Raw genomic sequence first — 12,396 nt, forward strand, 5'->3', positions numbered from 1 at the left:
TGACCACTTTTGGTACTGAAGGGTTAATATTTGCACACATGGATAGTATGCTTTTTGTGTTTTATTTGTATGGTTTTTGTTGACCTCTTTGGTGCCTGAAGGCATTCATTTACAATGCATTGGTAGCCTCAAACATCACAGGGGTTAAATCATTTTCAGAAATGGGGTTTTGTAAGAAATCCTATTTGCCTAACCCGATGGTGGAAACGTGCGTTTTCTCCCACCCCTCCACAAATGCACAGCAAGCACTGATTAGCACTCATTTCTATGCTTTATCGGTTATTTGTATCACTAGTGCTAATTAATGCAATTTTCGTGTGTACACTTGAGATGGAAATTGTAAATCATAACATGCACCTGAAGGAGTGGCTCAGTGAGTACAGACACAGACTCTGACAAAAAATCCCGGTATAAACACCTTGTGACCTTGTGTAAATCACTTTACCTCCCTGTACTGTACCTCAGGTGCTAAAAACATAGATTGTAAACTCATCTTGGCAGGGACTGTGTCTGCAACATTCCTATGTGCTGCGTACTCTGCACTATACTGTAATTGTGTAGGGCTTTGAGTCCCATTGGGAGAATAGCGCTATATGAAATAAATAAATACATTTATTATTATAAGTTATTATTATTATTATTAAATAAAATACCCATCAAATATATTCTCTAATGATCTTGTGAAAAGAAGTGGTATCACCCTAAAGGCTTCTCTTTCTACAACAGCTAATTGTAAATAATCAGGAGAAGATTTGATTCATGCAACAATCTGTTCACTTTTCACAGTTGGATAAATGTAAACAGATTCATGAAATTGAAGACTGCAAGCAAAGCAATATTTCCCATAGGTGTGATCAGTTTAGCATATTTAAGCGATGGGTGCCTGCCAGCTATGCCAAGCCCATAATTGCAATAAACTGGTCTTCTGACTCCCATGCAACCAAGCCCATCTCTTCAATCAAATAAAAAGGGAGAATTTTCTCTCCCAGAACAAAGGGGTTCAGTCTCCTTCTTTCTGTCTATTCCTATATCAAGCTTTGTTTGTTCTATATCAACTTCTTTTTCCAGAAGCCACAATGTCTTTCTCCCAGACATCTTATCGTACAAGTGTAAAAAGAGGTGGTGGTGGTGGTGGTGGTGGAGGCAGTGGTGGAGGAGGTGGAGGCAAAGGCTTTAGCAGCTGCTCCGTTGGTGGTGGAGGAAGAGTCAGTGGGGGCTCTCGATATGGAGGCCACTTTGGATCTCGGAGTCTTTTAAACCTGGGTGGAAATAAGAGAATTTCCATTAGTACAAGCAGTGTTCGCGCTGGGGGAAGCTATGGTAGTGGTGGTGGAGGATATGGTGGAGGCGGAGGCGGAGGTGGTGCCGGTGGAGGCGGAGGAGGATATGGCGGAGGCGGAGGAGGATATGGCGGAGGGGGATATGGTGGAGGTGGAGGTGGATATGGTGGTGGAGGATTTGGTGGAGGAGGAGGCTTGGGCGGTGGGGGAGGTGGGTTGGGAGGAGGTGGAGGTGACCCTGGTTTCCCTGTCTGCCCACCTGGTGGAATCCAGCAGGTCACTATCAACCAAAGCCTCCTGACACCACTCAAAGTGGACATAGATCCAACCATCCAAAAAGTCAAAACAGAAGAAAGGGAGAAAATTAGAGACCTCAACAACAAATTTGCTTCTTTCATTGACAAGGTAAAGCTGTTTCCCCCCCCCCCTAGCCTTTAATGTTAAATTAATTAATGATAACTGACCTGTTTGTTACTACAACTATGTCAATGTTTATGAATATTTGTGCCCAGCTGAGAATTAAGTTTAAGTTTCATGTTTAATTGTTGTGTAGAGGAAATCTGGACTGCAATATAGGGTCCAATGTAACAATGCATAGCAACTACCTGCTGTAAAACAGAGTTAAAAATAGTTGATTAACCTTTCCATAGTCAAGAACTGCTTTGCACTGTGATTTTGCCGCCATCTTTTACTAAGCCATTTTGAATGTAATGCTGTTTTCTTGATCTCTAAACCCTTTGACTTTTGGTTGTAGGTCAGATTCCTGGAGCAGCAGAATCAGGTGCTAGAGACAAAGTGGCATCTCTTGCAGGAACAGGGTCAAACAGGTGGCTCTAAAAAACCCAATCTAGACCCCATTTTTGAGGCTTATATCAACAACCTGAATAAGCAGCTGGATGGTCTGACAAATGAGAAGGGCCGTCTGGACAGCGAACTAAAGACTATGCATGAGCTTGTAGAGGACTTTAAGAAAAAGTATGTCTGTTTTCTATTGTTACAAGTGTGTTTCTCATGAAGTATTTTCTACTTGTGGGAAGTTTTTTGTTGACTGTAGATTTACCTTTTTTTATTTATAGAAATTAAAAGTACTGAAAAATGTTTACTTTCTGGTGCAAAATTTGCTCTCCGACGATTGTTATAACATACGAGGCAGATAAAACCATAATTTCTATATTTGTGCTAGTAAACAATTTTAACTGTTGGTCGTTTAAATCTTTTGCAACCTATAACAAAACCTGCTGTGCCATTTACAAGGAAGTATGTGACAGTGTTGTAAACACATTGGGTTTTTTTTCTCTTAACAGATATGAAGATGAAATTAACAAGCGTACATCAGCAGAGAATGAATTTGTTGTGCTCAAGAAGGTAAGTTACATTAAGACATAGAATAGAAACACCACCTACACAATTATAGACTCTAAAATCGATACTTCCATAATTTATGATACAATGTTTCTAGTCATCCTGCAATTAGAAATGGGCAAAATTGTCACAGAAATTTGAGTACTCGGCTGATTTCCAAGTTCCTTTCATCCGCGGATCAGTCTCAAATAGGCAGATTTGTTGGCTTTTCTATCACTGAAAATCTGCAGACGGATTCGGATTTCCAAAACTCCAAATTTGCAAATGGATTTATTATGGGATTAGGAGAACATAAATAGGGTGCAGCCTCAAGTCTAAGCCATTGTGTGTAGGCAGGGTTTGGCTGTGGGTTGTTAGTGCTGCTGCTATTTCTGAAGTACTATAGATAAGACATTTATACCATACATTATTTACTTAATCAAATTTGTAGCTTAACCATGAACCTGTGATTGATTAGACACACCCCTATCTGCCTATGTGTGTCAGTCCTCTCACTGGGCTGGTGCCTGGCCTCAGTGGCCTGGGCTTTTCTCCTGTACTGTATATTATATAAATTATATAGCAATATATTCCTAAATATATACAGTATGTGTGTATATATACGGATGCGTGGATTTACATTTTTTCACATCTGCCGCTTGGATTACTATTAAATAAGCGTGAACGTTATCCAATGGCGGATTCAAAAGAATCAGCCCAAATTTAAGAGCGCCCAATCCTCCTGCAGATTTCCTTGCGTGGATCAGATTTACCCAAGTTTCCGTAGATCGGAATTTGTAAGGTGCGCTCATCTCTAGCTGCAATAACTGGATTTTTTAGAGTGTGATACACTTGCTGAAATTAGCTTTTAATTGGGGAGATTCACATCAAATAAATTGAAGGCTGAACAATAGATAATAACAAAGATTGCAGTATTGTGATAAGTGCACATTATTTTAGAGCTGATCTCTCTGTCTCTTGCGAGAGACAATGTTGTTATATAAGTGTATGAAAGGACTATTGTTCTTTTTGCAGGATGTGGATGCTGCATACATGAACAAAGTGGATCTGGAAGCCAAGGTTTATTCTCTCACTGATGAGATCAACTTCTTGAGAGCTCTCTATGATGCAGTAAGGATTCCTCCTCCTTTATCTAACCAGTGAGAAGACAGTAAAGTATTTTTGTAAAACAGGAGGTATACAATAGTTCAAACAACAGTTTATTTACTATTTGCCACTATTCAGGCTTTGGTAATGCAGTGCACATATTGTGCTGCTCCTGCATTTAAGCAGCAATGCCTCCCAGAAGCCTATATGAGCTTAACTCATACAATGTTTATAGTGTAAAAAAACATGATTTTCTCAGTCTTTAGTTTCTGAGGTTACTATGGTAACCCTTAGATGGCAATTAGCTTCATTTTAACCTCCCAGACACTAAGGACCAGATCCACAAAATGATGCTAAGCTGTAGCCTACCTTTAGGCCGCGCCCAGGGTGATGCTTAGTGCGCGTGCATGCTCGTGCTCAGCGCGATCAAATACATTGCGACAATGTGTTGGTCCAAAGTGATGTCATGGCCACGCCCCCCCGACATGCCCCCACGTGCTTGCAACTACACATTTTATCACCCCTGCTTATTCAGCGCCTGACGTCACGGCGCTTTCTCTCTCAGCCTGGACCTGGCATTACTCCCATTCATATCTCGTATCTCCTGACTGAAGCATCAGATGTTAAACATAAAAAAATCTTTGAAAAGGCAATAATAGATTTATTCAACCAAGCAAAACCAATTTGATCTGTGGGAACTGCTGCTTTAAAGACCAGAAGCTCAGCTCACCTCAGCTGTATTTTTCCACCTGCTCTGATTAATTTTCTTAAGCCTTTACCAATAGATAAAACAATCGGATATACATGTAACTGGATTACAATAATACAAGCTGTTAAAATTCTTCAACATAATTTTATATTATGAAATAATTACATATTGAAGTACTCTGAATGTTTGCAAATGGAACAGAAAACATCTGAAACCAGCTACTACAGTTGATATAATTTGCTGTTCATTCAATCCCACCTCTTGATACTGAGTTGCCTTTTGCTCTTGTGTCCATTAGGCTGGAACCATGGTGCTGCAGACTGTGCAGACGCGTCCGCACGCTGAGTGAACAGACTGCCTTAAGGCAGTGTTCGCGTCCATGCGGTGTGTGGGTGCGTGCGGGAGGGTGCGCGCGTTGTGCAAGAAGTCAGTTTAAACTGATTTCTTGGCGCGACAGGCTGGTCACATGAGCGTTTGACCCAATGAAGGCGAACCAGCTTCGTGATGTCACTGGCACACCCCTACACACGCCCACGGACAGTGTGTGTACCATGGCCAAAAAACGCACCCGCTTCAAGCGATGGCGTCACGGCCGCGCACGCCTCCGCACGGGCGAAGGCACCATGGACCTGGCGTTAAGTTATTACTGTACAAGATTTTGTCCGTTCCATGATAATACACTAGTGAGTTATACTTTACTTTGGTTTGCACAGGAACTCTCTCAGGTACAAGGACAAAGCTCAGATACCTCTGTCGTTCTGTCTATGGACAACAACCGTGACTTGAACCTGGAAGATATCATTCGTGATGTTAAATGTCAATATGAACAGATTGCAGCCAGAAGTAAAGCAGAAGCTGAAGCAGCATATGACCATAAGGTGAGCACCGGGGCTAAAACAGCTACTACTATTATGCTCTCTTTATTAGAACATAACGTTTTGTAATTAGACCACACCCATGATTCTTTATAGATATATTGCTAATGCAAGGTCAGACATAAAATGTCTAATGGAATATTTTATAAAATACAGACATGCCTTGGCTTAAGGACACTGACTATAAGTACACTCGCGAGTAAGGTCATATTTTCAATAGCCCCATACCCATGTGTCCTTACACTCGCTTCACGATTACGGACACTTATTCTGCCCTACAGACCGCCGTAGTAGGGACGCGCTGATTCCCCTCGCCCAATAGGCAAACGGCAGCTCGCGCATGCGCCTGTCAGCACGTCCTGAACAGCAATAACGGCTCCCTACCTGTACCGAAGCATCGATAAGTGGGAAAAAGGTTGTGCTTCACTTTAAGTACATTTTCACTTAACATACATGCTCTGGACCCATTGCGTATGTTAATGCGGGGTGTGCCTGTACTTGTATTCTATATTGAACAGATTGAATGTTACAATATTTCGAAAACATACTACTGCAATCAGGAGGCCGAGAACACAATTCAATGTCATTTCTTTCCATATTGGAGTTTGGCAATTTATAAAGAACATTTTCCTTATGTTCATGGGTCTTGCATCAAATTTATGACACGTACCACATTTTTCACCATTCCCTTAATTTTTTTTAGCAAAATATGATTCTTGAAAAGATACTAAACTGAAACTGAAAGTATATCTAAATAATCCCGACTTCCCTTTAAACCCCCAATGTTTTGCTGGATACATAATTACTTCCTGATGTTTAGATCTCTCCATCTGTATGATACAAATGTATTTGTTACTGATGTTGGATGTTTTTCTGCACACTAGTACAAGCAGCTAGAGCAGACGGCTGGAAAGCACGGTGACAGTCTGAAAAATACAAAGAGTGAGATTTCAGAGTTGAACCGAATGATCCAGAAGCTGAAATCTGAGATCGAGAACGTGAAGAAGCAGGTACAGTAGCTCTCAGCTTCATGGCATTGTGTTAGCAGGGACTTCTTTCATTTTATTTCAGTAGTAAAATTGTGTTATTTTACCATAGATAACAATGTTTGGCTAATTTGAGCACAACTGCCAGATGTTTACAACATGTGCATTTGTTTTATGAGAATATGGATCATAATGTGAGATTTTGACGCTTTTCTTAAAAACTCCCTGTCTGAATTAAAATGTACATCCCTCCTGGGAATAAAAGCTGTCACTAGGTCTGAAGTATGTAGTTTCAGTTGTCAGATGTACTACAATGTTCTAATGATCCAAAATTCCCATGCAAACAACAGCAAAAGTTTAGTTTGCTGAATCTGGAAGGACTTGAAGGACCAGACAGTGTGACAGTCCATGCTGCCATTCCTGATAAAATCAAATCCAGCAACAAATATATATTTATTTCAGATTGTCAAACTGCAGCATTCCATTGCTGAGGCTGAGGATCGTGGTGAGCTCGCTTTGGCAGATGCTCGTAAAAAGCTAGGTGAACTTAATGATGCTCTGAAGAAGGCCAAAGAGGATTTGGCTCGTCAGCTCCGTGAATACCAGGAGCTCATGAATGTTAAGCTGGCTCTGGATATTGAAATTGCCACCTACAGAGCCCTGCTGGAAGGAGAAGAGTGCAGGTCAGTTTGATAGGATCTGTACGAGGAAACTAAGACAATGAACTTTGTATTGGAAAGGAGGTTTTATTATTTATAGGACTCCAGTCCAGATACTAACAACAGTCTTTGTAGCTAACCTCACTATGAAAGTTTGAATTAGCATTGAAGTTGGCTTAATATTATCTGACTGAAAGCAATATCATTTAGTGAGCACTGTATCTGCATAGCACCTGAAACTCTTACACAACTTGTAATCTGAGATGATATATTGTTAAAACAAAGGATCTTAGGGGAGAAAGTTATAAGTTGAGTGAGAAATGGCCTTTATCCAATGACCTCCATGATAAATGATTGACATTACTTTTCTTGCCTTCCTAGAATTTCTGGGCAGATTACCAACAGCGTGAGCATCTGTAAGTACATATATATCTATATCTATATATATAAACATATTTATATATATTCAATGATTGTGAAATATATTTGCAGATTTGATCTTATTTATGAAAACACTGACTTTTTTTGTTATTTCAGCTGTGCTCAGCAGTGGTTCCTCAAGTGGAGGATATATCTCTGGTGGTGGTGGAGGAGGAGGAGGAGGAGGAGGAGGAGGTGGTGGATATGGCTCTGGAGGAGGTGGTGGAGGAGGCTATGGGTCTGGTGGAGGAGGAGGAGGCGGTGGAGATGGATATGGCTCTGGAGGAGGAGGTGGATACAGCTCTGGAGGAGGTGGATACAGCTCTGGAGGAGGTGGATACAGCTCTGGAGGAGGTGGATACAGCTCTGGAGGAGGTGGATACAGCTCTGGAGGAGGTGGATATGGATCCAGTGGAGGTGGTGGGATACAATATGGAGCCTCACAGGGAAGTAGAAGTGGAAGCAGACACTAAGTGGAAGTGTCACCAAGAACATCCAAAACGAAGAATACCTACTGTATTAAAAAATGTCCTACGTTCCGCAGTAGTAGCCACTCTTCAAAGCCAAACTTCACTGTACCTTTGCTCTGATGCACTGATTCCAGGGCCTTTGGTCTTTTTTGTTTTTCACTTTACCTTTGTTGCTCTGCCAAATTAACAGAAGCTTGACTAGTATGTTTAAATATATCATCATGGCTCTTTCCCTGTCCTTAATCCACAAGTGCTACTTCTGTCATAGGTTACACTTCAGTATAATGCAGTACTTCCGCATTTCCCAATACTACCAAATAACTCTATGATTCCTTAACTACACTGGGGATTAAAACACATAGCTCAGAGGGTAGCAGGATCTAATAATACCCAATATTCAATCTTTTAAACATCTCTACATTGTGTGGGGAGCAAGGTTAATCTATAAGTCAAACATATGGATAGCACATCAAGAACACATAATTTAGACAAATTATTGTGCCTCTTATACTGTCTCCTCTTTGTATGAATGTAATGGAACTCGTGTATCCTAGCTACATATTAGAAGGAAACTAATCAAAACCTCTGAGATGGGCCATGACTGCAGCTAGTCCTGTAGGTTCCTGCTTGTCTTTTTTTCTGAAAGTATTGGAAGGGGGGATACTGGGTGTTCTGTATATACAATCGTCTTATTGCATTGCTGGATCCTCCAACTCCAGGCTACAATTTCTTGACTTTTATGTGTATCTTTAATAAACAGCATGTAAATCTCAGTAGTGTTTCAATATATTTCCTGTGCATTTTGAAATGGATTGTTTGACATTACTATGATTAATATGAAATCTGGTAAAACATGAGTGTATTGTAGCTCTACACACTGTATACCACATACAAGGCAGAAAAGGGAATTAAGGGGAAATTGCAGAGTGTTAGATTTATCATTGTAATTCTCTTCCTTAAAACACATTTTAATATTCTTGTAGTGAAATTACCACTTTGTTGTGTCCTGTGGAAAATTAATATATTTTGTATTTCAGCTTTAACAGCATAATTATCTTCTCTGGCATCGTATTACCTTCCAAACTTAACTTTATGTCTAATGAGGAAGATGCCATAAATACTTCTTAAAGGGTAGAAAGGAGACATAGCTAGAAGGGGACACTCAGAAACAGAAGGCCCAGAAACAGTTTTATCACATAAATAAGGAATACAGATGTAACCAACGTTATTGCTCCTGCTGTAAAAAAATAAGTGTTAAATGATGCATCGTTTCATGTGCACCACTATTTGTTTCAATGGCGCCACGTCAACTCTCACATTAAATTACCCGCCACCTTTGATGTACAGCTTTGCGTTAGTGGGTGCAATAAAGTGGAAGATGTCACTCAATGACATTTAGTTACCTGAAATAAGCAAGAAAAGATGATACCTGCTCTTCTTTAGTTAATATATAGTTGGGTGCACTAGGCGAGATATACAGTATAATAGAAAACCAAGGAATCTAAGCCACCAAAGAGGAGGAGAGATAGGGTATCCCACAATTGTATGCACACAGAACATCTAAGTAAAGGAAAAAAGTATTATTCTATAGGTGTGAATCCCTTAATGGGTTCACACCTATAGAATAATACTTTTGTCTCCTTTACGTAGGTGTTCTGTGTGCACATAATTGGGGGCTACTCTATCTCTCCTCCTCTTTGGTGGCTGAGATTCCATTGTTTTCTAGTTACCAGGAATACATCAATGGGACTCTCCATGGTGTAGCGCTGAATCAGAGCTATCACAGCTTACTGACTAAGCCCATTATATTTGTAACCCTGCTTCCTATCACTAGCAAGCGGCTACTATGTGCTGTGTTACCTGCTGGCTCACAGGGCCTAAGTCTCTGCCACGGAGAGCCTGGGGTGCGCGCAATATTTATAGCGGGTGCAGCGCCTCCACCTGCGACAGATCCCGCCAAACTGGGATTGAGTTTTCGCAGGACGTATATGCAAGAATTACACTTACACAGCCAAGTTCTAAAACCAATCTCTTTTACTGGCAGGTCAAACTCACGGTACATTACATGCCATAACATTCCGGTATACGGGTACACATTATATAACACGCCACGGCGGACGTCACCATCTCCTAGCGCCATGGCGGACGCACCAGAACTTGCGCCTCGGCGGACGCCAACAATAATCCCCACACCCGCCACCAGGTGATCCCACCCCTTGTCCAATACTACTGCTTAGTCCTCCCGCTCACAGCAGGCCCTGTGTGTGTATGGGTGACTGCGCAGCCACTATGTCTCGGGTGAATGAAAGATACAGTTGGTGCACTTGATGAAATACCTGCCGAGCACTCCGGGGCTCGGAACTGCCACGATCTTCAAAAAAGGTCTCTGTGCGTCGACACCGCTCTATCTCTCTTTCTCTCTAGGGTCAGGGGCGCTTCCACCCGGACTCTGGCAACTCCAAAGGGATCTGAGCCCAGACCTCCCTCACGACAGAATAGTCCAGGTCAAAACCAACAGTACTAAGGGAACAGGAACCTTACTAAGGCGATCCCTAGCTCAGCTTGTCTCTAAGGTGACTCAGGGCTAGCTGGGCATGGGGCACCTGGCCTGCGCCGGGGTGGTCAACCTCCCCTCACAGTCTCTTCGTCTCCTCTCCTCTCCAATCAGCTCTGACTGCACGTGCGCGCAACCACTGCCTATATCCCTGGCAATTCCTCTGCCCATAGGCTAGCCTCTCTCACCTGACCCTCCCCGCAGGGCTGCTGGGTCAAGGGACTGCTCTCTCTCCCGCCAAATGCACTCTCCTCCTTCGCGGGCTTTTGCAACTACTCTTTGCAAACGCAACCTCCCATTCTTTGGGGTGAATCAGGGGTCACGGCTACATATTTTAAAGAGAAACACTAGTGTCAAAACCCAGACCTATGTTTGCTTGATACGGAGGGAGTCTATAAGCCGCACACTACGAGCACACCCTTCCTAAGCATTTTCCGAACTTCAACTTAATAGATACCTTCAGGATCTTGGCCGGTGTTGTGGGGGAGAAGGACCCACATTTATGCTCAGCACTTTTCAAGTACCAGGACACAATTAGGAGAGTGTTCCAGAAGTACGGGGGCATGGGGTGGTGGACATATGATGTGGAATTTAGGCAGAGCATGGAGGCCAATAAAGAAGTGGTTTCTTGGAACTCAAAGGATGTAGACTTATACCTGGAACATATCTCGGGAGGTGGGGCGACGCCCTTTCGCGGGGCTAGTGACAATAAGGACGCATGGCGGGGGGGCTTTCAAGAGCGCACGGCAGTGGGGGGTGCACAACGGGTAAACGGCCAGGCATATGTTGGGCTTTCAATTAGTCCAAATGTGAATACAACTGTCGTTTTCAGCACGCCTGCGCTGTTTGCGGAGGCCAGCAAACTGAGACAAAATGCTTCAAGAGGGACGCTAAGGGTTTTAGTGGTACATTACAGCAGGCTGGCCAGGAGGGCGGCAACACAAATATCCGTAGAGGCAAAGGCGCCATGGCTGGTAGAATACCCCAATAAAGGGACAGCCAAGTATGGTTAGAAGGGTCTAGGGAGGGGTTTAGGATCCTGTGTGAATATCAGGTGGCATCAAGCGGGGAGGGGGCGCAGAAGGTCATGGTGAGTCTAGCAGTACATGCCTAATTTAAGCGGTTTTTAAATAGTCCCGTCTGTGGCGGAAGTTGGGGGAGTATGTGCTTGTCCTTGCCAGAAGGGGCTCGGGCTGTTAAAGCCGGGGGTTGAAGCGAGGAGGCAAGTCACCGGGACGTACTTCCGGGAGCCCTGTCATGACGCCGGCCCCTAGGGCCCAGTGGAAATTTTACTTAACCCACTACCAAGCATGCTGGCAGGGACTAGCATTTACGCTATCTCTATTTATAAATAAACAAAGCCACGGCCTTTATACCTCCAGATTGTGTCTTCTCATTATTTGTATGTTCTGTGTGGTTATTGGTAAAAAAAAGGGGGAGGATGCTCGCGCTTCCCTGGTCAAGCAGCTTGCCTACACTGAATAGTCGGTGAAAGCCATGATCAGGGGGTTCGGCCTCCCTTCACCCGATTAGTTGATGGGGCGGCCCTGGGTGGTGCAGGGGAGGGGCCTGCAGAACTAGGCTAGCAGCCGGGAGCGAGGACGATCACTTGCTCCTGGCTGCAGCGGTTTCCCAACCACCCATCCTTAGAATTGTAGCATTTTGACCTGGTTCTGCGAGCGGGGCAAGAATGGTTGGGGTAGAGGGGTCACTATGTTTTGGGCAAGATTGTTAACAGTTCTCTCTTGTTTCAGGGTAAAACCCGAAGTACTTTTTGAAAACATGGACAGAAGTTCCTGAAGGAGGGTCGAGTTAGACCAAGTTGCCTTTGTCGCGGTGGCAGTTGTGGGGGTGTTATGTGCTTGTCCTTGCCAGAAAGGGCTCGGGCTGTTAAAGCCGGGGGTTGAAGAGATGGGTTGTCCGGATAGTTGGGGAGTGCAGGTGTATGCAAAATATAAAAACGTAAAATATAGCGCAATACAGTACGTTCAAACA

The 12,396-nt window shown here is 43.1% G+C and overlaps 1 protein-coding gene across 1 annotated transcript; it reads left to right on the top strand.

Moving 5' to 3' along the window:
* Nucleotides 1-956: 956 nt before the first annotated feature.
* LOC142490053 (keratin, type II cytoskeletal cochleal-like) lies at nt 957-8,620 on the top strand. Its single transcript, XM_075591846.1, has 9 exons — nt 957-1,685; nt 2,035-2,255; nt 2,585-2,645; nt 3,657-3,752; nt 5,151-5,315; nt 6,197-6,322; nt 6,761-6,981; nt 7,339-7,373; nt 7,495-8,620. The coding sequence occupies exons 1-9, from the start codon at nt 1,077-1,079 to the stop codon at nt 7,848-7,850; spliced, it is 1,890 nt and encodes a 629-aa protein (XP_075447961.1). The 5' UTR covers nt 957-1,076; the 3' UTR covers nt 7,851-8,620.
* The last annotated feature ends 3,776 nt before the right edge of the window (nt 8,621-12,396 follow it).

This window comes from Ascaphus truei, chromosome 3 (assembly GCF_040206685.1).
Source record: "Ascaphus truei isolate aAscTru1 chromosome 3, aAscTru1.hap1, whole genome shotgun sequence".
Lineage (NCBI taxonomy): Eukaryota > Metazoa > Chordata > Amphibia > Anura > Ascaphidae > Ascaphus > Ascaphus truei.

Coding starts and splice junctions, on each gene's coding strand:
- LOC142490053 (XM_075591846.1), top strand. CDS start 1,077: ATGTCTTTCTCCCAGACATCTTATCGTACAAGTGTAAAAAGAGGTGGT. Junction 2,646..3,656: donor AATTTGTTGTGCTCAAGAAG/GTAAGTTACATT, acceptor TTCTTTTTGCAG/GATGTGGATGCTGCATACAT. Junction 3,753..5,150: donor TGAGAGCTCTCTATGATGCA/GTAAGGATTCCT, acceptor TGGTTTGCACAG/GAACTCTCTCAGGTACAAGG.